The sequence below is a fragment of the Kogia breviceps genome, chromosome 2 (genome assembly GCF_026419965.1).
Source record: "Kogia breviceps isolate mKogBre1 chromosome 2, mKogBre1 haplotype 1, whole genome shotgun sequence".
Lineage (NCBI taxonomy): Eukaryota > Metazoa > Chordata > Mammalia > Artiodactyla > Physeteridae > Kogia > Kogia breviceps.
In genome coordinates this window covers 13,624,828-13,651,836 of record NC_081311.1, presented here as the reverse complement: position 1 = coordinate 13,651,836, position 27,009 = coordinate 13,624,828, and the positions used below count along the sequence as shown (strand labels likewise).

At 52.9% G+C, this 27,009-nt stretch overlaps 1 protein-coding gene across 1 annotated transcript; it reads left to right on the top strand.

Annotated features, from left to right (window-relative positions):
* The first annotated feature begins 985 nt into the window (after positions 1-985).
* On the top strand, positions 986-12,629 carry KCNK18 (potassium two pore domain channel subfamily K member 18). Its single transcript, XM_059051729.1, is given in 6 exon segments — positions 986-1,071; positions 1,073-1,179; positions 3,562-3,697; positions 11,837-11,877; positions 11,880-12,388; positions 12,390-12,629. Coding segments are annotated over 6 exon segments (1,119 nt in total).
* Positions 12,630-27,009: the final 14,380 nt, after the last annotated feature.

The following is a 27,009-nucleotide window of genomic DNA, read 5'->3' as shown; positions in this document are numbered from 1 at the left end:
CTGACAAAATCTCTGGCAGACCAACAGAGAGTGAAAATTTCGGGTTGGAGGAGTCCGGCAGGCGGCATTGATGGTTAAGCTCTTGTACCCCACCTTGCTCAGCCACTGGACAAGGGCTTCCCGGAGAACAGGACCTGAAAGCTGAAGCAAACCCCGAAAGAACGAATCGCTGGAGGCTGTCAGGAACCATGCACCTTGAAGCTGCGTGGAGAAACCTTTCATGAAGGGGGATCTAAACGCCCACACATCTCCACATCCGGCATGTGGGGCACTTTTTTTTTTTTTCCCTAGTGGCAGAGGCAAGGCACAGGGGAGCAGGTCCCATTGTACGTTCACTTTTCAGGTCCCTGCTAATGTCATGTCTGCTAACACCTGATTGGCTGGAGCAAGTCACGTGGCTTAGTCCAATGCTAAGAAGGAAGTATGCTCTGCCCACCTTGAGGCCAAGGCAAGTCTGGGTATGCTAGAGGGGAATGAAGAATTGGGACCAATAATTAGATCCACACAGAATAAAGGCCATTTGTAAACTGTGGAGCTCTGGCCGCACTAATTACTATTATTTCTACCTGTCCAAGAGTCAGGGTACCACAGACAACCCCCAGGAAGGATGATCACTTGACTAAAAGCCAAAAGTCACATTTGGTACCTGGAGTCAAAAGCTCAACTTTGGGATGGGAAAGGCCAAAGCACAAAGCAACCACCACACATTCCTCCCAAAGCCCCTGAAGTTCAGCTCTCGGGTGGCCAGGCTGCTGGGAGCGCACCTGCCTGCTGGATCAATAGTAATTCGAGACACTAGGGGGCGCGCTATCCGAGAAACTCTCAGGAACTGAACGCGCAAGGAGTGCCGCCTGCTTCCCAAGTCCTTGGGGGAAGCGCTGGCACCATCCACTTAGCGCTGGAGCCGGGCCATTCTGGGGGCACCCCCCCTCCTCCTCCTGGCGGGACCTCTGGGCTCCTCCCTCTCCCAGCAGCTCCTGGCAGGATGGAGGCTGCGGGGCCGCCTCAAGATAGGAGGAGCTGCTGGGAGGTCCTGAGGAAAATCTTCCCTCGCCTCTGCTTCCACTGCTTCCGCGCTCTTCTCAGCCACTGAGGGCAGCCAGGACCTGGGGGCAGATGACCTGGAGTTTGAGGAGTTCCTGGAGAAGCTCTGTGACATCTTGAAACGCAACAGAACAGGTAGGTGGCGTACCTGGGCAGGGCGGGCCTTTTCTCTCTGGGTAGAGGAAGGCCCCAGAGAGCAGAGAACTGCCTTGTAGGAAGCTGAGTCTGGGAGCCCTCTGCTTGCATCCTGCCCACTCCTAGGCAACCTTAGGCAAGTGACTTCTCTCTGGGCCTCAGTTTTCCCCTCTGTAGAATGGGGGTGGGAATAATGGACAGCCTCTCAGGGTGGATGTAAAGAATGTAGGAAAAGTGCTGAGCACCCAGTGGGTGCTCCCTTCCCTTCGCCTCAACTCCCAGCCCCACCCAGACCAGCAGACTCTGAGGAGGCTGGATTGCTGGAGATCTGATGAGGTGGGGTGGGGTGGATGGGTGACCAGATCTGGAGCTGTGGGTTCCTAGGCTGGTCCTCAGAACTGCCCGCCCCACCCCATGATTCAGTTTACAAGGACTGGAATTCAAGGAACAATCCAAATTGGGCTTGGACTGCCAAGACAGTAGCCTGCCCCCTGCTCTCCTACTTCTTGTTTCAAGTGGCCTTTTTTTGTGGTCGGACTCAGGGGAGGAAGAAGGTGTTGTGAGAAGAACTTGGGTCCTGGTTTCAGTCTCAGTTGCTGTGTGATCTGGGGCAGATTGCCCTCTCTGGGTCTCAGTCTGCCAGGGAGAAGGCGGCCCACGATCTCAGGCCCGCCAATCACAGGGACCCTGTGGGAAGCAGATGAGACAATGGACAATGGACATTGAGACAATGAAGCCTCTTGGAAGGCACAGGGCACTTTATATATGTCCTTATTGCTTTTCATTCTTATTTGTCACTTATTTCCATACTGTCCCCTAAAGCTTGGAAAGATGCATTCAACAAAGCAAGATAAAATAATAGAGAGTAAATAAAAGGCAAAGGAAAAACAGACTCTAAAGTTCAAGGGAAGAACAGGGTCCCATGGTATGACAGGTCCTCAGCCAGGCTGGTAATGACCCCTCCAGCCTGTGGGAGGTCCTTTCAGTGGGGGCGGACCAGAGGCTGATCACAGGTGACAGAGCCTCCTCTCCATGGAGGGTCCTACTCCTTCTCTCTGCATCTGTGCCAGACAGACGCAAGCCTACTCAGATGACTCAGGAGATGCCGTCTGCCATCAGACACTCTAAGCCATCACTGGGTCCAGACTGTCAACAAGTTCAGGGCTTTCCAAACCTGGCCACGCATCAGAATCATCCAAGGAGCTGGTCTAAAATACACATTCCCAGGCTCTTCCCCAAACCCACTTAATCAGGATCTCCAGGACCGGGCTGGGAATCTTATTTTTAAAAAGTTTCCTGGATGATTCTGATGCACAGCATGGTATGGGAAAACAGAGCTGCTCCATCCGCATTTTGCACTGATTTTCCCTGGAGATTAGCGCGCTCAGGAAGTGCTGGTTAGTGCAGGCCCTGTGCCAAGTGTTTTTCATGCACCATCTCACTTGATCCTCACACCCACCCTATGAGGTGGATATGAATTGTCCCCCTTTTACAGATCAGGAAACTGAGACTCTGGGAGTTAACCTGCCCAAGGTCACCCAGTAGAAAATGGAGCCAGGGATTCAACCCCAGGCGTTTAGATTCCAAAGCCATGTCATGCTGCCTCCCCATGGGGAAACTGAGGCTCAGAAAGAAGCCTCTTGTCCACGGCTACAGGAAGTAGTCAGGGTCAGAACTGGGTCTAGATTGCAGGTGTCTGGACTCCCAGGTTGATGCCCATTCAAACGAGTGGTGACTTCCTGCTGTGCCAGGCTCTGTGACATCTTCTTACAACTGTGCCAGCTGGCAGGTGACTTCTGGGATCCCTAAAACCCACTGGCTGCCAGGCCAAAGGTACCATTTGAATACCTCCCTGAGAAACCAGGGCCCCCAGGCCTGCTTCTGGCAAGTCTTCCCAGACATCCTCAGCCAGCTGATCCCAGTATGATCACCACACTCCATCAGGCTTAATGGCTTCCAGGAGTGGATATGGTTTGCAATCACACAAGAGCTTGTATTTCATAAAAGCCTTTTTCTTTCAGTTCTCAAGACCCGGTGAAAGAGACAGAGAAGAAGTTAGTAGGGCCCTTTGCAAGGCTCAGAAAGTTCAGAAAGGCCACAGGGCAATTCCATGGCTGAGCTCAGGCCGGACCCCTGTGGGCCTCTCTCTTGGCTGCTCAGCCCACAGGGTTATGTGGCCTCGTAACCTCTGCAGGTGCTGGAGCAGTACCTAAGCTGCAGAGACATTGAACAAAGGGTTCTGAGATCCTCCATTCAGTGTTGATGAGGGCCGCAAGCCAGGGGGCGTGGTCTCTGGGGAAGACGCCCCTCCCCTGGGCGGGACCTGTTTTAAAGCGCACGCGTAACCTTCTCTCTCACGCTGGTCGTCGTGTCTTTCTGGAGTTGAGGAAGGCAGGAAGCGGGGTCTTGGGGGGAAGCTGCTGCGGAAGGTGAAGACCCAGTGGTTCCGCGGGTCTGCAGGCTGGTCCTTCCGGAGCTCACTCTTTTTCTGCTGCACAGCGATCAGCACACTGGGTAAGTCCAGGGGCTAAGGGCAGGCCTGTGAGAGAAAGCTGGGGGTGGGGGCAGGGGAGAGGGGGAGGAGGACCTTTGGTGGGGATGCTGAAGTGTTCAATTCATTTAGAGCAAGAAACAGCTGTGGAGTGCCTGCCCTGTGCTCAGGGAGACGTCAGTGAGCAGGGCTGCCACTGGCCCATTTGTGCGAATGAGAAAAGAATACCCTTCCTGGGCTTCCCTGGTGGCGCAGTGGTTGAGAGTCCGCCTGCCGAGGCAGGGGACACGGGTTCGTGCCCCGGTCCGGGAAGATCACACATGCCGCGGAGCGGTGGGGCCCGTGAGCCATGGCCGCTGAGCCTGCGCGTCCGGAGCCTGTGCTCCGCAACGGGAGAGGCCACAACAGTGAGAGGCCCGCGTACAGCAAAAAAAAAAAAAAAAAAAAAAAAAAAAAAAAAAAAAAAAAAAAAAAAGAATACCCTTCCTTCAGGTGGGCACGGCCCCATTCCCCGGGCAAAGGCCCCAGTGAGCGAGGTGTGGGCTGCGTTTCAGCTTCCTCTTGTCTCCCAGTGAGTGCTCTTGTACAAACCACAACCTGCCGGGTACCTGCCTGCCCAGGTTCCTGGACTCGGGGGCAACCAAACATGGTCAGTGTGATGCGCTCAGGGTATCGCGGGCGCACAGCTACCCCAGCCTTGGGGCTGGGGAGTGGGTTGCAGAGTCTCCAGCATATTGATGGCAGCTGGCTCCAAGGGAATGGAGGAGGGCGCGGCGTGGAGAGGGAGGACGGTGTGCCAGAGCAGGACCGGAAGCGCCAACGATAAGGCAGGGGAGGAAGGGGAGCTGCAACGCTAGGAGAGCTAACAGTTGCCTGCAGGGGCCGTGCTAAGCTGCCTCCTTTAAAGCCCACAGTGAATCAGGTCGGGGAGCCCAAGCCCAGAGAGGTGATGTCAGGGGCCATGGTCACGCAGTGAGTGGAGCTGGTGCCCACGAGAGCTGTTGAGACTCCAAGTCCAGTGCTCTTTCCCCAAAGTAGGCTGCCAGCTTTGCAGGTCTGTGGGCTGCTGTGGAGACTCTGCTTACCCCTGCCCAGGGAGCCCCAGGGGGAGCCTCGCTCTGTCTGGAAGCAGGGCCGCTCAGATTCCTGTGTCCCGTTGGAGTGGATGACAGCGCCCAGAAGGGAAGGACCTGGAGAGAGGAAGGAGCTGGCCTCACCCTGTTCCCTGCACTTGCTTTATACGTGTCTCCAGCCTCCAAGCAAGGGAAAGACTCCTGTACAAGACATTGTCCCAGCGAAGTCCCTTCCGGAGCCCCGGGCAGAGGGGAGGGTGTGGAGGCAGGGCTGCTTCCCTACAGGGACCACTTGCACGTTTTAAGATGGGCTCTGTGGACCCTTAAAGCCACAGATCCTCCTCTCGGTGGCTGCACAAAGGGTGGGCTCCTGTGTGACACCGGACATTGGAACTGGGCTGTGGAGATGGCCTTTGCTTCTTCCCTCCCTCCCTTCCTTCTCTCCTCCCTTCCTTCCTTCCTTCACAAATACCGAACGCCTATGATTGCAACAGCAGCGGCTGTGCGGGCTAACACATGTGTACTTAAAACTCATCAGGCTCCCTTTTAAGTTCTTCGTGGTGATTAACCCATTCACACCCCGCAACAACCCCGAGGTAGCTGTTGTTATTATTCCCACTCTCTGAGGCAAGGCAGGTCTACCACTTTTGCAAGGGGACGCAGCTCATGCCTGTCTGGGTCCAGGCTGTCTGGGTCCTAACCTGCAACCCCACTGCCTCTCCCTGTACAAGACTTTTCCTGTGCCTGGCTTGGGGCTGAACTAGCTGGATGCCTCCCCGCCCTGGTGGGCCTCCGAGTCTAATGGAGGAGGGGCCGGTGAACAGCTAAGAACACAGACGTGCTCAAGAGGAGAAGCTTGGGCTGTGGAAGTGGGTGAAACAGGATGGGGGAGGGTGGTCCTGATTTTCGGGGATGGGGGAGAGGCTTGTCTGAGGAAGTGACATTTGAGTTGAAGGATCTGTGGAGATTAACCAGGCAAAGAAGGCTGAGAGAGCTTTCCAGCCAGGCAGCAGGCAAAGCTCCGGGGCTTGGAGGCCCCTCTGAGGAAGAGACCGCTGAGGCTGGCGGGCTGTGAGAAGCGGGGCTGGTCTTGCACTCAGGCACCGTGTCCCTGGCCAGCGTCAGAGGACCTTCTACTAACTAAGGTCCCCGGCTTCCCTCTGCGGTGCAGCAGCAGGGTGGCCCAGGTGCAGGGGCCGAGCCGGGCCTGGCAGGAGCCACCCCTGCTGGCGGTGAGGGGTCACAGGAGTGGAGGTAGTGGAGCTGCCCTCGGCCACAGGTCAGGGGCTCCTGGGTCAGCGTCCCCACGAGGGGTGTGACTCATTGCTCAGCCCCTGCCCCTCTTAGGCAGCGAAAAGTACTGGGGCCCCATCTTCATTCAAGAGAGCATCAGTTCAAGAGAATATTGATCCCCGGGGGGCCTGAGCTCACAAGGGCCGTGGCTGGGCACCCGTCCCAGGGTCCCCTCACACTCGGGGTGGAGCTGGAGCACGGTGGCCTGCTGTGGACTCTGGAGGCCAGCCACCTTGGCTCAGAGCTGTGTGACCTCCAGTGAGCAACTTAGCTCGTCTGAGCCTTGTTCCCTAATCTGTAACTCCTCCCAGACCTGCCTCTGAGGGTCATCTGCGACTGTCAGAAAACCCAACACAGTTGCCTTAACCTGCAAGGAAAATGTGTCACCTCCCAAGTAGGAAGTCCAGAGGGGGACAGCTCTCAGGTTGCTTGATGTGTCACAAGATGGTCACCAAGGTCCACTTCCCGTCCGGGCAACATTGCATCTCATAGAGAAAAGGCTGGCTGTCATAATCGGCAAGAAACTTCCTGGAAGCCTCCCACCCCCCAAGCCAGTCCCTGGCGAGGGGATTGGATTACCAGGATGACTTAGACGCATCGGAGCTCTCTCTAAATCAGGTGAGAGAGCAGCAGCGTTCCAGGGAAAGATAGGGGAATGGCTGCTGGGTGGACAAGCTGTGCCTACTGCGACACACTTTCTTAAACGGGCACGTCTGCTTGTGTCCACGGGCGCCCCCATGTGGTTTCTTTCAGAACCGGTCTCATTCACCTGAACGTTGATCCAGGCAGGGGCAGGTCAGGAGCAGAAAGAATAACAGTAACTTAATAGCTGCACTTCTGAGCACTTACCAGCAGCAGGCGTTGTGCCAATGTGCTTTATAGGCATGATTTTGTTGAATTCTCCTGACAGCCCCACGAGGTAAGTGCTGTGACTGTCCCATTCAGCAGTGACCTTGGGCTCTGGGAGGGAAGTCGTTTCGAGCAGGGTAGAAGCAGGGCACAGCTGGCCTTTTCAGGGACCCCAGAGCTCCAGGGAATGCTTTGAGGAGCAACAGTTACAGGGGATCAACAAGCTCAGGAAGAGACTGGAAGCAAACGGGCTGGAGAGTATGGGGTTTCGTTAGGTTTTTTCTCAGGAACAAAAGGGAACTGATCTAAGGCAGCGTTTCTTAGCCTTGGCACTATTGGCATCTTGGACTAGAGGATTCTTTGTGGCGGGGACTGTCCCGTGCATTCATTGTAGGATGTTTGGAAGTATCCCTGGCCTCGACCCACCACCAGAGGCACCCACCTTTTCCCCTGCCGTCTTTGCCAGTTGCAACAGCCAAAAATGTCTCCAGACATTGCCAAGTGGCCCTTGGGGGGCAGAATTGCCCCCTGTTGAGAACCACTGATGTAATGCAACGGTTATTAAAGCGTGGTCCCTGGACCAGCGGTGTGAGCATCAGCAGAGAGAACTTGTTAGGGATACAAATTAACCTCCAGGCCCCATCCTAGATCTACTGAGTCAGAAACTATGGATGTGGTACCAGCGATCTCTGTTTGAGCCAGTTCTCCAGGTGGTTCTGATGCACGTGGATGTTTGAGAAGCACTCTTCTGAGGCAAGTGTTCTCAGGCCAGGCTGCACATCAGAATGACCTGGATAGCTTTTACACGCCCCCATGCCTGGACCCCACACCACTCACGTCAGACTAACTGGGGACAGACCCGGGCATCGGTATTTTTTCCAGAGCCCTCCAGGTGATTCTAATGGTAGTCCAGGCTATGAACCACTGACCTAATGGAAATGCATTAGCTTGGTTTATATCCCAAGAAAACGATGCTGCCACTCATGGTACAAGTCCATTAAGACGTCAAGCCATACAGTAATTACAACTGGAAGAGGATTGGGGAACGCTCTTTGCTGCCCGTAATCAGTAATGGTCCTGCTGGTAATACTGCTTCCTGTCCTGCGTCTCTGGGTCACTTGAAATGCACCTGGCCTTGATGCTGAAAAAGGGACCCCTGAAGGGTATGAGGTTGGTCAATCCCCAGTCATTCCCAATTGGATCAGCCCCCTTGGATTAGGAAGTGTATGGGCTGTTAAATACTCACAGGCTAAGTGGCGTGGACTGATGGAATTGGAATATCGGCATGCATTATAAGAAATAATATGGGGCTTCCCTGGTGGCGCAGTGGTTGTGAGTCCGTCTGCTGATGCAGGGCACACGGGTTCGTACCCCGGTCCGGGAAGATCCCACATGCCTCGGAGCAGCTGGGCCCGTGAGCCATGGCCACTGGGCCTGCGCATCCGGAGCCTGTGCTCCGCAACGGGAGAGGCCACAACAGTGAGAAGCCCGCGTACCGCAAAAAAAAAAAAAAAAAAAAAAAAAAAAAAAAATGATTTTCCATTATGCGTTGTAGCATTCAGTAATTGGGTAGGCAATACATTTCTTTCATAGGCGCCTGTGCTCTCTGAGACTTACTTCTTTGATGCGTTCTCTGCAATGTGGCATGTCCTCTGGATTGTAAACATATTCCACCCAGAGGCAGCCACAATGACTTTGTTTATAATCCATTAAACCCACCTTTGCCAAGGAGAGCATGCATGTGGAGACAGGTCTTCAGGTGAGGGGTGCCCACAGGCTGTGGGCTGTGCGAGTCCGGACGTGTCACCTGACTCCCCTGTTCCTTGTCCATTAAATGCAGTAACGACGGTGGTTGCCAGCATTAGGGGTTCTGCTATCCAGGAAATTCTGACACTAAAAGACACTTTACTCCATAAATCCTGTGGAAAATGTGATATTCTTTCCTTTAAAGAAAACAGATCTCACCCTGGGACTCCATCCTGGAGGCTGGGGGGCTTCCACCGCGGAGCCTCTCCTGACTTTCCTAGGGGTGCACGAGAGCTGGGGGCTTCCAGGCAACATCTGGAAAACAGGGTGGCTGCTTGCCCGCGGGCCTTGCTGCTGACACCCCTGAGAACTGCAAGGCCTGTGACAAGCTCAGGTGCAGGGATATTTGCTGACGCCGGGGCCTAGGCTCCTGAGACCCCACGGCCAGGCGTCTCTGAGCTCCTGCCCCGCCACGAGGGGCTCCAGGTTCCCTCCTCGCTTCCCTGATCCAGAGAATCTCTCCTCACCCTCCACAATCACCCTGGCTAGAGCGATCCACTCCGGGGTGTGCCCGAGGCTGCCATGGTTTTAGCATTTAAGCGTTTACCAGAATATGAGACTTTCAGTCCTGGGTACATTGGGCCGTTGGTCATCCTCTCCAGGGCCCCCCTCTGTCCCCGACCCCCTCCCTCTCCCTGAGACCCCTCCCCACCCCCATCTCCTCAGTACTTCTGGGCTTTCACTGAAGCCTGGACAAGACGCTGTCCTGAGGTCATTTCTGCAACCTCCTCTCCCTGAGGTGAGGACTGAGCTGCTGGAGACCTGCAGGGAACGGGGAAAGGAAAGAGAGGCTACAGAAACCCTGTGCACCCCCTCAGAAAGTCTGGCCCGGCGGAACAGCCTTGGGTTTCTGATGGGAGGTTTGGCCAGTGCAGGTTCACCCCTGAGCCTGGTGCTCTTGGGTCCTGTTGGACAGGTGGGGAGCTGAGTTCAAGGCTTGGCTTCCCCGCTCGACTAGGAGCCCCCAGAGGGCGTGACCTCTGCCTGTTCCTCATTGTACCCCAATCCCACCCATGAAAGCCTGGCATAGAGTAGGTGCTCGATACATGCAAATCCAGGATGGATGCCTTTGTTCCAATCTGTTGGTCTGCTCTTACACATCTTGTTACTGATCTCCACTTGTAATTGCATATTCACGAGGGTGGTTATTTGATCCATATCTGCTTTGCTCACCACTATGTCCCAGTGCATGCAGTGAGCACTCACGTGTGCAAACAATATGAATGCACAGAGTTCACCACCCCTGCCGTCAAATGGTACCTCGTGGACGCAGTCAGGGTGGCGTGGAGTGCCCTGGGAGGGGTGCACAGTGATGGGACCTGGTGAGGGCCACAGCCTTCTTCCAGAACCCTGATGAAGACGGGCGGCCTGATCCCGTGTGTATGCCTGGAGGGCGGAGGCTGAGGCCAGAGTTTGCACAGGAAAGTGCAGCCCTGGAGGAGGTCCGGGCTTAGCCAGCCTGGGAATTGCCTTCCAATTAATTTACATAATTGGGCTGGGGTTTTCTGTATTAGTCATCCTTTATGACACCAAAAATTAAACATAGGCATTAAATACAGACGCTTCTCCCTCTTTTTTGAAGGCAGCGAGCTTGCCCACTCCAGAAGATCCAACGACTTGTGCTGTGGGGTTCGACATCCCTCTGATCCTGCCTTCTCTAGACACGAGGGTGGGGGGCTGGGGTGATGGGAGGAGGGGGCTCCTAAAGAGCGTGGAGGCTTCACCCTCTCTTCGCTTGACCAGCCTGTTCTTGATGGTTGGAGGGTCCCACCCTGTCGGTGCTCCTGACCCAGCGGAGGGAGCTGGCTTGGGAACTGGATGGCCCTGGGGGTTTGACCCCCAGCTCCACACTTTATCACACGTATGCTCTTGGCTAAGTCTCTTCACTTCTCTGAGCCTCAGTTTCCCCATCTGTAATGGTGATAATACCTACCGATGAAGGCTGGTTAATACCCAACCCACAGTAAATGCTCAAAAAAACAGCTATTAGAATGAGGACACCAACCTCCTGAGAACGACACACTCACTGTGTGTGGGGTGCTGGTCTCTTGTAATCCTTCTAGCTGGTCAATATACAAAGCAGGTATTGTCACTCCCATGTTACAGATAAGACATCTGAAAATGTGAGCAGTCACGTAACTTTCTAGTAAACGGCAGAGCTGGAATTGGAAACGAGGTTGGTAAGATTCTAGATGCTGGGGTCCTCAACATTTCACTCTCGTTTATGAACACGTTTGACCCACTAAATCACAAATGGCTCTGAGGGCAGCGATTGTATTTTAGTCACTGTCCAGCTTTCTACCGTCCCAAATACCGTGCGTACTGCTGTACACACCACTGGCACATAGTAATTGCCTATTATATAGAAACAAACGTAGAGGCCCAGACATCCCAGGAAGGACAAGGGTGGCTTCGTAAGAAATGACGCCTTCGTGGAGGATGACGGAGGTGACGGGTGTGTTTGCAAAGCCCGCACATCCTGTCGCCTGAGCTCATCCTATCCCTCCAGGTGAGCTGGGCCCATCCTCCTTCAGATGCTCAGAAATGGCAAAATGCAAGGCAGTCAGCGCCTCCCAAACACGGGGTTGTCTCCTGCCAAGGACATTTCGGGTCAAAGATCTGGACATGAGTCGTCCCTTATCCTAAAGAGAAGTTGGGTTTCACCTCCTGCTCCCCCAGCAAAGCAGACCTAATGTCAGACAAGTGGATGAATGTTTTAAGATGAATATCTATCTATTTATCTATCTATCTATATCTATCTATCTATCTATCTATCTATCTATCTATCTATCTATCTATCTATCTATCTATCTATATATTTTTTTTTTTGCGGTACGCGGGCCTCTCACTGTCGTGGCCTCTCCCGTTGCGGAGCACAGGCTCCGGACGCGCAGGCTCAGCGGCCACGGCTAACGGGCCCAGCCGCTCCCCGACATGAGGGATCTTCCCGGACCGGGGCACGAACCGGCGTCCCCTGCATCGGCAGGCGGACTCTCAACCACTGCGCCACCAGGGAAGCCCTAAGATGAATATTTTTAAACATGTTGTGTAAAATGTCATATGCCAGGGAAAGGAAATGGCAGAAGGTCTCTTTAAAACTTTTTGAGCAGGGGAGGCGTAAGAGCAGCCGACAGCCCGGGCTCAGTTACGGCAACACCTACCCTGTCACCAGGCTCCGCAAGTACTGCGCATGCCCTATGCTCTCTTTGGCATCCCCCTGATGTTCCTGGTCCTCACAGACACAGGCGACATCCTAGCAACCATCTTATCCATGTCCTACCGCCAATTCCAAAAACTCCCTTTCCTCCCCCCTCCCCTTCCCAAGTGGCGCTCCGGACGCCCCTGCGAAAGAAGACCTGACACCAATCCTGTAGACGAAGCCATCCCGAGGATTGGCATCAACGACCCAGAGCTCCCGGGCCCCAAACCTGCCCCCTCAATCCCAAGCAGCAACATGGAGCTGTTCGAGAGACTTCTAGCACAAGAGAAAGGGAACACACTGCAGGTGCCGCCTCAGGCCACGGAGAGGAGCTCTTCGTGTCCTGAGCTGGTGTCCGGGAGACTCTCGTACTCCATCATCAACAACCTGGAAGAGGCGGGGCGGCAGGTGGCGAGGCTGGACACGCCCCTCCCCATCATCACCCTCGTGGTCTTCGCCTGCACTTGCTGTGCAGCTGCTGTCCTCCCCATCTGGGAGAAAGCAGCTGAACTTCGAGAATGCCTTCTATTTCTGCTTTGTCTCGCTGACCACCATTGGGTTTGGGGACATTGTTTTAGAACACCCTCCCATCTTCTTGTTCTTCTCCATTTATATCATCATTGGGATGGAGATAGTGTGCATGGCTTTCGAGTTGGTGCCAAACAGGCTGATTCACATCTACAAAAATGTCCTGCTGTTCTTTGCAAATGGGAAGTGTTACAATCCTGTTAAAAAGTGAAGGCTCCATCGACTCTCGTGTGATGATGCCAGCCCAGCTGGTTGTCTTGTCTTTTGGGGCAGTGTAGTTAGAACTGGTGGCACCGCAGCCTGTCCCCTGAGGCCTCAGAGTCACACCCTGCATGACAGCTGATTTCAGTCTCGAGGCCCTGCCGAAATGTGGCCAATGCCCTTCCTATCAGGACATGAGACAAAAACCGTCACCATCCTCCAAAGTTCAATTAATTGCCCTGTCTTCACTTTTCAAAAGCCCCACCTAATGCAGATGAAACCACCTTACAGATGTCACTGGATTTCTTGCAACATGAGAAAAAATTTACCTTTTGTTTTTGCAATTTGTACTTTCAGCTAAATTAAAATCATCCTGAGCTGCTCCCCGTTTGCCCTTGATGAAAAAGAGCTCGTCTGAGCCACCTCTTTTCTTGAATGACTGCGTGAATGGGATCAGCCCAATCCCAGCCCTTGTAAAATACACTGATGGCACTGAGAGGAATTGTCACCTGTGTTCACAGGGGCCTGGGATAGTTCCTGATTGCCAGATTCGGTGTAGACCAGTGTTCTCACCAAGCAGCGCATGATCGCACCTCCTGAATGAGTAGGCATGTGAAAGTGTTGATGCTTATGTGAGTGGATGGGTACGTGTAAGGGTTGGCACTCATTGATGGCTGTATTTGTGACCTGTTCATGAATGAGTTGGCATGTGAATGGGGCATCGGCGTGGCAGATGCTGTAAGCGCCCCACCCATATGGCCTGGTACTCCAGTTCCCTTTGCCTGAGGACTTTCTCTGGCCACTGAAGCGTAGGCATGCGCAGGGCAGGCGAGAAGTGCCAAGGAATGAACGCTCCTGGGAGCAGCCCTGAACCAATGACCGAAGGGAGTCGGTGGATGTATGGCCCCAGATTCTTGTGCCACGTTCAATACCGTCTCCCCCATGGGAATCAAGCCTCACTTGCCCAAGAGTCCACCCTGTATGGCTTCCTTCATTTCTCTGTCTCCTGTCTCCCCTCCTCTTGAGATCACCCCCAGATAACCCACTTGCACACAAAGCTTTGTCTCAGAGTCACTGCTGGGGACCCCAGCCTGGGAGAGGATGTACCAAATTGGTGTATGAACTGGTTGGCCCACGCACGTAGTACTACAAGAGTCGCACTGTTTCCCTAGTCAGTTATTAGAAATGTCTTATTTGAGAGAATCAAAGTTTCTTGAATGCTTCTTTGAGAGAATCTTGGAAAAATCAGCTTGTGTCCTGTGATTGGCCAAATTGGTCAGCTCCTGGGTAAATGGTGAATTTTGCTCCAGGGTATAAAACAAAAATCGCAAAAACCAATGAAAAGTGCCTGGAGGTTCCAGTTTGAAAAGAAAGGAAGTCAGCAATCAGAGGGGGCTGCAGGCCTTCCTTTCTGGATCTTTCCTCCTCTTCCCCAAACCTATTAGTTTTTTTTGCCCCTTCAGCTCTTTAAGACCTACCTCAGGAAATGGAATTGACACGGTGTGAACAAGAACCACTGAAAAACATGGGATTTCAGGCAGCAGCCACTGGGACTAGGGTTTCTGTGGAGTTTCTTGACATCCCTGAAGTCACAGTTGCCCAGTTTCTGCGCAGCAAAGCCCCTAAAACCCAAAGGTAATCAAGACTGGCCACTCAGGTGAGAGCACAGGATCAGATCCAAAGTTCAGTTTGGCAAACGTTCATTGAGTGCTTGCTGTTTTCCAGGCTCAAAGAGGATTCCAAAAATAGGCATATCCTCAGAAACATGGAGGTAATAGCAGGTGATATTCAGTCTCTCGCCCCTCCCTTCCTAAGGCAGTAGAGAGTCCTGTTCAAATGCAAACATGGAGTTTGTCAGGGACACATAGTATGTAAATTGAAGGTCACTGTCATTTGCTACTGGGTATTCTTCTGTGGTTCTGAGGAAATGGCCCAGCATGCCTTCCTGCTCTTCATTTCTTGCATCTCTGCCCTACACACCTCATCGTCCATCTACCTCGGGCTTTTTATTCCCATACCCCTGGGCAGGAATGTAAACTCATTCCTCCAAGCCTTTGCTTGGTGGTTCTCCCTGTACACTGACACCTGGGGGCTTCAAAGAATTCATGTGTCTCCCCATCTCTCTCCCCCTGAGATTCAGAAGTCATTGGTCGGGGGTGCCACCTGAGCCATTTAAAAGGTCCCCGATCGACCCCAGTGTGTGGTCAGAGTTGAGAACTTTGCTCTAGCTGCTCTCTCAGCCTCAATGCCCTTCTCCCTTCTAGGACTGATGAAGCCTTAAGTTCATGCCTCAGCACACATGTCCCGTCCTCTGGGTAGTGTCCGCTGACTCCTGGTCTCCCCTATGTACCCACTGCATCCACTGTCACCCCTTCCTCTGCTATAGGATTTTAACTAGGGCCTCTCCAAACTGGGAGCTGCCCGAATGAAATGATCGTCTTTTTTTGGTTTGTTTTTGCGGTACGCGGGCCTCTCACTGCTGTGGCCTCTCCCGTTGCGGAGCACAGGCTCCGGACGCGCAGGCTCAGCGGCCATGGCTCACGGGCCCAGCCGCTCCGCGGCACGTGGGATCATCCCGGACCCGGGCACGAACGCGCGTGTCCCCTGCCTGGGCAGGCGGACTCGCAACCACTGCGCCACCAGGGAAGCCCATGATTGTCTTTTTCACCATCGTTCTCTCTTTTAATCCTGCCATCCGTACTCCACAGGGCCTGCCACATACGGGAGAACTCTGGGCAGAACTTAGGTGCACAAATGCCAAGGAGGGCAGCCACCACTTAACCGTACACCGGCCACATCCGGACCCCAGGCTGGGTCCTTTCCCAAGTGGCCACCACGTGGGCGTTGCCAGACCGCGTGGGCCCCGCGCTCTGAGGCCAGCAGGTGGCGCATCCGTAGCCCGGGCCCTTGGAGGAAGGGGCCCCCGGGCGCCGGGAAGAAGAGCGTTGGGTCCCTGTCCTCGCCACCGACACCCGGGGAAGCAACGCCTTGGACCACGTCCTCAGAGCATCCCTCTCAAGGGGGCAGCTCGGACGGCTGTCCCGCATGTCTCAGATCACATGTCCTGCCAAGCTCCTACGAGTGCCGGAAATGTTACCACTTGAGTCTCAGCCACTTGACAGGTGACGTGCTGTCAGTAATTCTGCCATTAGCTCCCTTTCACCCTGGATGCTTCTCAGATCCACCAGCCTCATTAGAGAGAGCAGGGCCTTCTGGACCTTATGGAGCTTGCAAGAAAGACACCTGGCAGTTTCTACAATGTACAGGTGCCCTGTCCCACCTGAAATCTGCTGGGTGGGAGGCCCTGGGAGTGGAGCCCAGGAATGGCTGCTGTTGGGGGTTGTGGTTCACTTTCTGTCTCTCAGCTGCGGAGGGGGGTTCTCACTGAGAAGCACCGTCCTAAGTGGGAGGGTGGGGAGGCCCAGGGCCAGACCTGCTCTGACTGGAAGGGGCTTGGGGAGGCCTAGTGCTTCCTGGGGGGACTGCTGGGAACAGAGGTACTAGGAGACGGAAGACCTGGCTGTGACCCTGCTTCTGGGTCTTTCCAGAGAGGAGAGGATTGGCCTGGGCCGCCCCCGTGGTCCTGCTGACCCGCACGCCGGCCCCCCTCCCCCCCACGCCCACCCCACAGCCAGGGTGTGAGAAGCTGCTGCTTTATTTTTATTTAAAAATTTATTTTATTTTTTTAAAGATCTTTATTGGAGTATAACTGTTTTAGAAGCTGCTGCTTTGATGGGTGAGAAGTAGCATTGATTGCCTAGGAGACTGGCTCGTAGGCTGCTGGATGCATGGCTCTGACCTTGGCCTCAGCTTGGGAGGGTGCCCAGCAGATGGGAAGAAGCTTTAATGAGCAACTAATATGTGCCAGGCTCTCTGCCCATGTTACACATTTAAACCTTTTAGCTATATTTGAGGGGTTCATGGTGAAATGGCCCTGGCATTGTGTTGGCATGTAGTAGGTACTCGGTATACGTCCGTGGTGTGAATAAATCCCTATGACTAATCTACCGAGAAGGTAAATGTTGGTGCTCGGATCAGAGCCTTTGCCCCTGAACACGTGTGCCAGACCACTGGGGTGGCCTCTGCTCAGAACTGCCGGAACCTTCCCTAACAGTGTCCCCTCCGCAGTTGGGGTTGATCTGGGAGAGGCAGCAGCGAGTGGCGCCGTGAAGCGAGATCTTAATTCCCGGCCCAGGAATTGAACCTGGGGAGCCTGGATGAAAACCAGGAATCTGAGCCACCGCACCCCCTGTCTCCTGCCCCCAGTGAAAAATGCCTTTCTCACGGAGGCAAAAACTGTAAAAACAGGCACAAAGTTTATTATTAGAGACACAGCAAAACAACAAGTGGGAGAGCACACAGAGAAACCGTTTGTTTCGTTAAGACAGAAGCAGGACAGAGATGCACACCCGGAGAGCAAGGGTGTGGGCGTCCCCTCTAACGAGGAGGAGCCCAGTGAAGAGGCAGTTAAGTCACTTATATAGGGCAGTTCTTCCGGGTCTCTGTTTACCTCCGGCCAATTATCTGGTTTCTTTTTCCACACCTGCCCTGCCCTAGGACCCTCCCCAACACGCGTGCGCAACAGTTTTCCAAGATGGATTACAGCCCAGAGGCCTATGGGACGGCCTTAGCATCACCAATTATGGGGTGGTGCCCCCCTCCGTTTTGACCCCCAAGGAGCCTTTCTGCACATGTGCAATGTCTCCCTTGCCCCAAGGATGGGAAATGTATGACCTCTTGATCTTTTAACAGGGTTTAGTCCCACTCTGTCCCTGCCATAAAAATGTCCAATGCCCAGTTATTTACCTTATTTCTGTTGCTGGTTTTTATACTGAGGTGCAGATCTCAAAATATAGACACGAGTCGGGTCATACATATGTAGGCCATTTGTCTCTTGCTTCAGGAAATGTAAACAGGGGGCTGGTCATGAATGTCCAGCCTGGAGCCCGTCTTCTTCTCACCCCAGGAGGTGTGAACAGGAGCCTAGCCTGGAGCCCATCTATCTCCTGCCTCAGGCTGGACCAGGCCAAGCCCCCGGAGGTGGTGCTTGAAACAAAGGATCAGAGACTCCCAATGACTCTGATCAAGGTCAGTGTGTCAAAGGCAGAGAGGTGATTCACCTGGAAACTGATAAAGCTGATGTTCAGGGTCCTTGCTTGGTTCCACCCAGACAGTGTGGTCACGCGGTTGTACGTTTTTTGTATTTGTCGGCATTTTAATTTGTTATTTTTTCCTCATTCTAAATAAGTATTCATATTCAGTCCTAGTTTTCAATGGGCAATTTTGTATTTTTTTCTTGAAGAGGGCCCCTTAAATTGAATAAACATCCACAAACCTGCCCCTGGCTGACAGGTACGCAACAGGAGGAAATGCTGTCCATCTCCTTCAGCCAGCCTCCTGCTGGTCCCGTGTCCTCCCCAGACAGAGGTCCAGCCACTTTGCCATCGGCCACTGGATCCCCTTTGGCCACATCAGCCTGTGCACACACAGGCACACGGTAAATAACCTTAAGTGGAGCCACAAACGAACAAGAGCTGTGCCCTGGTTTCTGCCAGGTGGTAAGACTGCCCACTGTCCAGAGATGCCCCCAAAGAAGGTGACTGATAGAGTCAAGAGGAAGGTACTCAGATACCAGAAACTTCCCTGGGGGCACCCTCAATGTGCTGCCCCGGAAGACAGAGTGCAGCCTAGTGGTTAAGGCCTTTGCCTGTGGAGACAGGCAGCCTGGCCAGTCAACCTAACAGTAGTACCTACCTCAAAGGGTTTTTGTGAGGATCGAACAAGATAATCCATGTGAAGTGCCGTAGCCCAGTGCCCAGCTTTACAAGCGCCTAAAAAAATCCTAGCTGTCTCCATTACTATGATTAGGAGGCAAAAATGCCATGTTTCCGCTTTCTCCAGCACCCCTCCCCCACTCCCACTGTGACTGGGGAAAAGGATGCATTTAGTCAGCTTGCAGGACACTCAGTGAGCCCCTGCCGATTCTAGGGTGGTCCCAATCCTGTGGCCCCAGGCAGTATGGGCGGTGCCCAGCCAGGTGGGGCATCTTCAGTGGCTAACACCCCCCACACGCGTGGGGTAGAGGCACTCTTCCTCGGCTCCCCACTCAGTACCCGGAGGTCTCCAGGCATGACTGCATCCTTCTTCCTCAGCCTGCCCTTGTCTCCTTCTCTTGGTTCCCACAAGACCACATTGCCTGGTGCTCTCTCTCTGATGGCTCATGTTTTTTTGCTGGGCCCTCCTCATTGGGCTCCAGGGCTTACACCTTGGACCCTTCGTTTCGTCCCTGTCTCCACTCCCTCCCTTCGGTCTCATCCATTCTGATGGATGTAAACACCATCTCCAGTCCTGGCTTCTCCCCAGCACTGCAGACTCATGACTGATTCCCCAGCACCTCTCCCTGGACAAGTCCAGGACGGAGCCCTAACCTCTCCTGGGGCCCTGCCCCACCCCGTCCATCTGGGGAGGGGCAGCCCCAGCCTGCTAGTAGCTCAAGCCACATGCCTATGAGGGTGTCTTGACTCTGCTTTCTTCTCTCTCCCGCTCTGACTTGAGAGGCATGTGTGCAGCTTCCAAGAAGCTCCCCAGTCTTGAGTGTACCTCCCAGTGATTCTGAGGCAGCTGATGTCAGGCGAGGCCTAGCGTTTGTATATTTTAGAAGCTCTCAGGTGACTTTGGCTGCTTCTTTATTCATTTACGCATCCCAAGCTTTTGTTCAATAACTGTGTGGCCGGACACTGAGGTGTAGCTCTTAAGGAGAGCACTTCTGATGCCCAGGCACGTAGCAGGTGCTCACGTGTGTTGAGGTAGAGCTGGTGACCCACAGCTCCCTCCCTCAGCAGAGAAGCAGGTGCTCACGTGTGTTGAGGTAGAGCTGGTGACCCACAGCTCCCTCCCTCAGCAGAGAAGCAGTGAGAGAGCTGGGTGACAGAGGGGCCAGGCTGAATGGGTACTTGGACTCCCCACCCACTGTTGTCCCTCCGTCTCTCCCCCCTCCCCCCTCCCCCTCCCCCTCCCCCTCCCCCTCCCCCTCCCCCTCCCCTCCCCCCCTCCCCCCTCCCCCCCCCCGTCCCCCCCATCCCCAGCTTCCTGGAGTTGGGCTGTCAGGGTTGGGCGGGCTGGGCTTCTTGGTTGTTGCCATGGTGACTGATGTGCATCTGTCTGTTCAGCAGAGAACTTTGAAGTTGACTTGGATGTGGGATAACAAAGGGCACCTCCATCTTGGATGCAAATTCTGGCTCCTTCTCATCCTCCTGGGCTCTTTACTGCTCTGCTTTTGTTCTTGACATTTCCATCAGAGAATAAAACCCTTTCAAATGCTGTAAATTCAAGACATGGGCAATTAAGGGCCTCTCTGAGGTTCAAGCCTCCCTTTAGTCCCGTTGGAAAGCAATTTCATGTGTAGGAAAACAGATGACCCTGCAGAGACAGTCAGCATTGCTTGTATGTCACTAGCCAATGAATATTTACTAAGCATCTACTAGGTGCTAGGACTTGGGGTGGGGTTGGGGGGCCGGGGATTCAGTGTGGTACAAGACCATCCAGCTCTCTGCTTTCTTAGAGCTGATGGTCAGGACCACATCTCCATGCCTCAGTTTCCCCAGAGTACAAGGGGACTGAAGTAGCCCAGGGGTTTTCATACAGACTTTTCTGAAACCCAGGCAAAGGTTCCAGTCACTTACCCCTGTTTTGGCCTGAGTAGCTTTGCTTTGCTCCGTTTTATATATTCTGCTTCCCTATAACATTTTGTTTGAAGAACGACATCCGTAACTTAAAAGAGAGAGAGAGACAGAGAGAGAGAGGGGTGGGGGAGAGAGAGAGGGGGAGAGTGAGAGGGAGAGAGAGAGAGAGAGAGAGAGAGAGTTAGGAATGAAAACCACTGGCTGAGGGAGGATTCGCTAAGGCTCTCTCCAGGTGGAATGTTTTGTGATGTAGATGCTAAGGAGACTGCAGGTTCTCCAAGCTGTTTGGCCACACAGAGACCAATACACAGAAGGAGGTGCATTTAGGATGTAAACCTGCCTGCGATGACAACATCCTGCCTTCATTTTGAACAAACTAAGGAACCTGGTGGAAAGAGAGCAAATCCCATTCTGTGTCCTTCTGAGTAGACCCAGGGCTTTGCTCTTAAGGCATCTGCCTTCTCAGACTCTGGATCCCACCTCGAGGCCCCACCCTTGCCCTCCCCACTTTCCCTGCCTCCTGCTGGCCTCCGCACGCTTACCCTGTGACTGAGGCCTGTGTCGGTCCTCTCTGTCCAGCTGGACTGTGCATTCTTAGGGCAGGATGTTTGTTGAAGAAATGTTAGTAGATGAGGTGCTGGGGCCCTGTTGGTGCTACTTATTCTTTGGGCCCTGACCCCTCCCTGCACCTTTCCTGATGTTGCTCCCAAAATGCAGGAGGGCCCAGTGGGCAGAGCACGCCCTCTGCCACCTTCCTTCCCTCCCTTTGCAGCACCCACCCTTCCTCCTTCCCAACAGGTGACTGAGGGACACCAGGCCCCATTACAAAGGCGACCTGAGTCTTTCCCCAAAGCCAGTCACACGGCCCAGCCAATGCCACTTAGAGCCATCGTGCTGCCTGGGCCCACTGGAGGGTCACGCCAGTATTGTTACCCCTAGGCTGAGTCATCTCATATTTGGTTACCCTTCTCTCTGAAGGCCAAATTGATGCAAAGAGCAAAGAGAGGTTTTGGATGGGAGAACAGCTTCTATCTAAACACCCTGAACTTGGCAAAGTTGCCCCACTGTGTGGGACTGTTGACATTTTGCTCTCTTGCCTGATCATTGCGGGGTCCATTGGGAGATCAGAGGCACTCAGGTGCTCTGCACAGTCCTGGCACACGGTGGGCTTGCAGTACAGACAGGAGGATGGACCGTCTGCTGCTGGGCATGTAGGCTCAGCAGCCTGTCGGCTTTACCAGCTTCGGGGAATCACTTCCTTCTGGGGATGTGTGTGATTCAGTGTCATCAGCAATCCCGCTAACCAGCCCCTCCCTCATCTTTGGGAGATGTGAGCTGTGGAGAACAGAGAGAAAGGGCTGTGTCAAGATCTGAAGCAGGCTGGTCGGTCAGCACACAATTTACAACCCATTTCACCTTCTCATTTTCCAGTTGCATAAACACCTTAAAAAAAACCTTTAAAAATTAGCAATATGTATTCATGCAACTATTTCAGAAAGCATTTGACATTTGCTGGGAAGGGTGAAGCTGTGGGTATCCCACGATCCAGCAGTTCCCCTCCCAGGCACAGACCCTGGAGAAACTCGGGCCACACATCTCCAGTGTGTTATTAGCAACACTGCTAATAACAAATGCGGGACACCACAATGGCCATGCACAGAAGGAACAAAGAAATTGTGATATGGTCCTGCAATGGAATACTATACAGCAGTGATTAGGAATGAACGTTAGGTATACATCATGTGGATGAACCTCACCAGTGATATTGGTGAGACTGAAAAGAAACCAAATAGAGAAAGAACGCCTACAGGATGATTCCACTTATAAAAAGATAAAAAACAGGCAAACCTCAATTATATTTTTAGGAAAATGCCATAGATGGTAGAAGTGTAAAAAGAGCAAGGAACAGAAAATCTAACAAGTCAGGATGTCTAGGGGAAAGGAGGTTATTGTGATGGACGAGAGACCCCCAGGAGCTCCGGGGCTTCCAGCTGGGTTTTTTTAAAAAATTATTTATTTTATTTATTTATTTTTGGCTGCATTGGGTCTTCATGGCTGCACACGGGCTTTTTCTAGTTGCGGCGAGCGGGGGCTTCTCTTTGTTGCGGTGTGCGGGATTCTCACTGCGGTAGCTTCTCTTTTTGTGGAGCATGGGCTCTAGGCGCGCGGGCTTCAGTAGTTGTGGCATGCGGGCTCAGTAGTTGTGGTTCACGGGCTTAGTTGCTACGCGGCATGTGGGATCCTCCCGGACCATGGCTTGAACCCGTGTCCCCTGCATTGGCAGGCGGATTCTTCACCACTGCGCCACCAAGGAAGCCCCCAACCGGGTTTTATATCTTGACCCGGGTGGGGTCACATGAGGCTCACTGAACAATTTTTTACTCTGTAAACGTATGTTTTGTGCCCTCTTCTGTATATATGATATATCCCATAATAAAGATATGAGAAAGAGGCAATAGAAGCTTGTGGTAAATAACACTTCAAAAAAATTGGAAGAACTAAATACAGTCAGTACCGTATTGACTGTACAGTATTGTGGATTGACCATCACCCATCCAGAACCGACCTGTCTGCATTTTGCATTAGTGTACATGTATTTATAGCCTTTTTGATAAGTTCACTTGTTTTCCTAAATGCATCATAGCAGACACGCTATCCTGTGAGCTTTGATTTCACACATCAAAGAATGAAGAATGTCTTGGATACTTTTCTGTGGTAAACCTTGCACTACCTCATTTTCTTAAGTGGCCACTGGGTATTTCACTGTAAAGGTGACCACCAGTTACTTTCACAGTCCCCTGTGTGCAGCCAGTCAGGAGCTTCCAGATTTTTCCTATTGCAATTCTGAAGTCACACAAGTGACCTGACATGCAAGTGTCTTAACTAATTTTCAAAAGATTTCTCATCCTCAAGTATTTTCTCTCATTTAGGGGGTTTGACAAATGCCTGGATATTCAGTCTCTCCATGCTGCCATTTTAAAGGGATTCGTTTTCTACTCTCCTTAGAGGAATTAGGGTGGCAAAATCTGGAACCTCAAAAATAAGACCCAGAAAGTCACCCAGGTGACAGCACCTCTGGCCACCTGTGCAAAAACGGTGGACCAGAACCTTCCCAAACGCTCCTAGAAAAGGGACAGCTCTCCCGTGTGTGTGTATGTGTATGTATGTGTGTGAGTGTGTGTACGTATGCATACATGTGTATGTGTCTGTGTGTGTGAGTGTGTACGTATGTGTGTGAGTGTCCCTGTGGCACCAAAACACTGGTTTTGCAGGGAGACAACATCTTCTACAACAAGACAACAGTCAATGTAAATCCAATTGGACATAATGACTGGATTTCTCTTCCCACTCAGAGATGGTGACAGTGATTTCTCAGATGCCTTTTAGTTACAGACAAGTTTCTGAACAAAATAATTAGGTTTGGGGCTTTGCAGTCGGCCCTATTGGACTATTGATTATCCACTAAAATCTCCTGCCCTGCGGACATCTGGGTATGCGGTCAGCATAGCAAGTGGGCAGAGACAGCCCTGAGTGGGCGGGGGGAGCCTCCCAAGTCCCTTCTAGTATCCTCTGCTGCGAGGACTACCTGTGGGCACCCACCTGTCGTCCCCCAGTGTTGCCCACCAGCTGTCCCCAAACCACGACAGCCCAGGAAGCAGAGTGCAAGTCCTCCCTGCCCGGACCTCACACCTGGTGTGGCTCTGGGCAAGCCTCTGTCCCTCTCTGAGTCTGCTTTCTCGTGTGGAAAAGGCAGCCATCAGACTCAGTAATGTCCGAGGCCCCTTCCAGCACCGATGTTCTATCCCCACACTATCCAGTAGCAATCGAATGTGAGCCACACACTCCAGCCATGTAGGGAATTTAATTTCTAGCAGCCACGTTTTAGAAAAGTAAAAAGCAACAGGTGAAATTAGTTTTAATAATATATTTTATTTAACCTAGTGTATCTAAGATATTGTTTCAGCATGTAACAATACAAAACGTGAATGAAACTCTTTACATTTTTTTCGTAATAAGTCTTTGAAACCCTGTGTGTATTGTGGTTTTGTTTTTCATATTCTTTTATTGGAGTAGCATTGCTTTACGATGTCGTGTTAGTTTCTGCTGTACAATGAAGTGCACCAGCCCTGTGTATACATATATCCCCTCCCCTCCCGTGCACCTAGGTCATCACGGAGCACCGAGCTGAGTTCCCTGTGCTATACAGCAGGTTTTATACTTACAGCACATCTCACTTCTGCCTGTGGCATTGCAAGAGGTCCGTGGCCATGGGTGGTGAGTGGCTCCTGGGCCGGACAGGGCAGGTCTACGCGGCCCATCCACTGCCTGTGCAGATGAGGACACGGAGGCCGAAGGCTCTGGCCCCAGGCTCTTCACTGTGCATCTGATGCCGGTCCCAGGGGTCTACTCTGTACAGTGCACAGCGCGAGCCATCCTGGGGGGAGACAGAGAGGAAGGAATCACTTCCCTTGCCATCAAGGGGTGAATGACCAGGTGGAAAAAAGAAAAAGAATGAGCCCAGATGGACCTACTGCGGAAGAGCGCTGGCTGGTAAATGCTTTGGGGGACAGGCTGTCAGGGCTCTGTGTATTCTCGGAGGTAGCGGCCCAGGGCGGGCTGTGGGTCACCCCAGGCCTGACTTTGTGGCGACAGAGAACCTGAGTTGGGCTCTCGGGCTAGGAATAAGATTGGCAGAGTCAGAGGGATAAGGAGAATGTGAATGATGTCTGTTGCTGGGGCACCGAGGAGGCCAGTGCGATTAGAGCAGAGGGTAGGAGCTGGGGGTGCAGTGGGTGGATTGCAGACGACCCTAAAACGTATGCAGAAGGGTTCAGACAGGAGCATCAGGGAGCCGCCTCAGGCTCTTGAGCTGGGGAGGGGCTCGTGGGAAGCAGTGGTTCATTGAGATCCGCTGAGTCACCGATGGATTGGAGGCAGTACCTGGTGCCAGGGAGCGGGTGAGGGGCTGCTTGTGCAGGAGGCGGTGACTGGGGTTGGGGGGTCTTAAGAGGAAAGAGGAGCCGTCCTACAGAGTTAGAGGACGCCTGTCCCATGGCCGTGAGCCTTCAGCTTTGATGGTGAAAACGTGACCGTGTGATGACATCTGGGCGTTTGGCTTCTGGCTGGGCTCCCCTTCCCAAGGGCATTCTTTGTGGATGGATCTGCCTAAGCAAAGACTCAGAGTCAGGAAGGAACAGAGGCTGGGGGGGCTGGGAGGGGGGCGGGATGGCTGCAGGTAACTGCTGGGGAGGGAGGGGGCATGAAATGACTCAATTATTTGAGGCTTGTTAAACAAGCAGAGATGGCAATTCCGTATGGGATCATAAATTGAATGGGTGTTTTGGTGAGTGGGTGGGATAGTGGGAAAAAGGTTTTTCAAACCCGACCAGGTAGGAGGAGGCAGGGGCTTGGGTAGGTAGAAGCAAGGGGGTGGACAGTGCAGGTGAAGGACGTCACTTTTGCAAAGGCACGTGAGCTGGAGTGGGCATAGATAGCACTTTGCTGTCTCTATACAGCCTGTGAGAATAGAGGTCAATTCCTCGAGTTACCCCCAGAGGGCGCTCACTGCTTAAGTGATCGGGGAAACCTGAGTCAACAGCTGCATGTATTGATACCTTGTGCCAGGCAGTGTGAGGCTCTGGGGGGATGACGTGGGGAGCAAGACGCCAGAGGCCCTGCCCTGGCCTCAGCTTGCGTGGCGGAGGGATATAGCAGTCAGACATTAATTACAGTCTCATCAGTTAAATTGTGATTATAATGAAAAGTACCAGGAATGAAAGGTTTAGGGACCTATCAATATAGTACAGGGGACACATGCATAGGGGTCAGGGATGACTTCCCTGAGAAGAAGTACCTCTCCATCCATTTACTTTCAACCTACCTGTGTCTTGACCTGAGACATAAAAACTAAGGGGGAACTAACTAGTTAAAATAGGTAAGAGGGAAGGACATTCTAGGCAGCATAAATGGCCTGAGCAAAGGCTCTGGGGTGAGAAGGGTCACAGGATGTACGAACAGATGGGAGACTAGGAATGAGAAAGATAATCAGACAAAGAGGGAGAGGAAGAGCTTCGCAGGCAGAGGGAACGGAGAGTGCAAAGGCCCTGAGGCAGGGAACCCTACTGAAAGGAGCCCTCTGTGGCTGGAGGGGGAAGGCAGGCGCCAAGTGGCATAAGATGTGTGGAGCCCGCATGACCCAGGCTGGGAAGGGCCTCCAGGCCAGGGGTCCTCAGGCTGCAATGCTGGGACCCTCGTGATACACAAAGATATCTGAAGCCATGTGAGAGCCCAGATAATTATAAGGGAATCCAGTTTTAGATCAGAGTCAAGAGCAATGTGGCAAATGAAGATGGAGGAGTGGTTGAGGCTGGACCAGGCATTTCCCGTTGGGCCACATTGAAGACATTTGACATTATCCTAAGCGCAAGGCTGCTGAAGGTTTAGACAGGGAGCAAGTAGCGTGACCAACCTGGTGTTTTGAAACTCCCTTGAGCTGGTGAGGAGGGTGGACTGTGGGAGGGCTGGGTGGCCATCGGAGTAGCCACTGGGGATAATTGAAAAGTCCAGGTGAGAGTGGAGAATCAAGGCATAAAGCTGATGAAACACTACCCTTCACAGCTGGCTGGCTCCTCTGCAGCCTCTAATTACAGCAAATGTCCTCAGACAGGTTAGTGATTCTATCAAAGTGGCCAAACCTGGAGACCCACA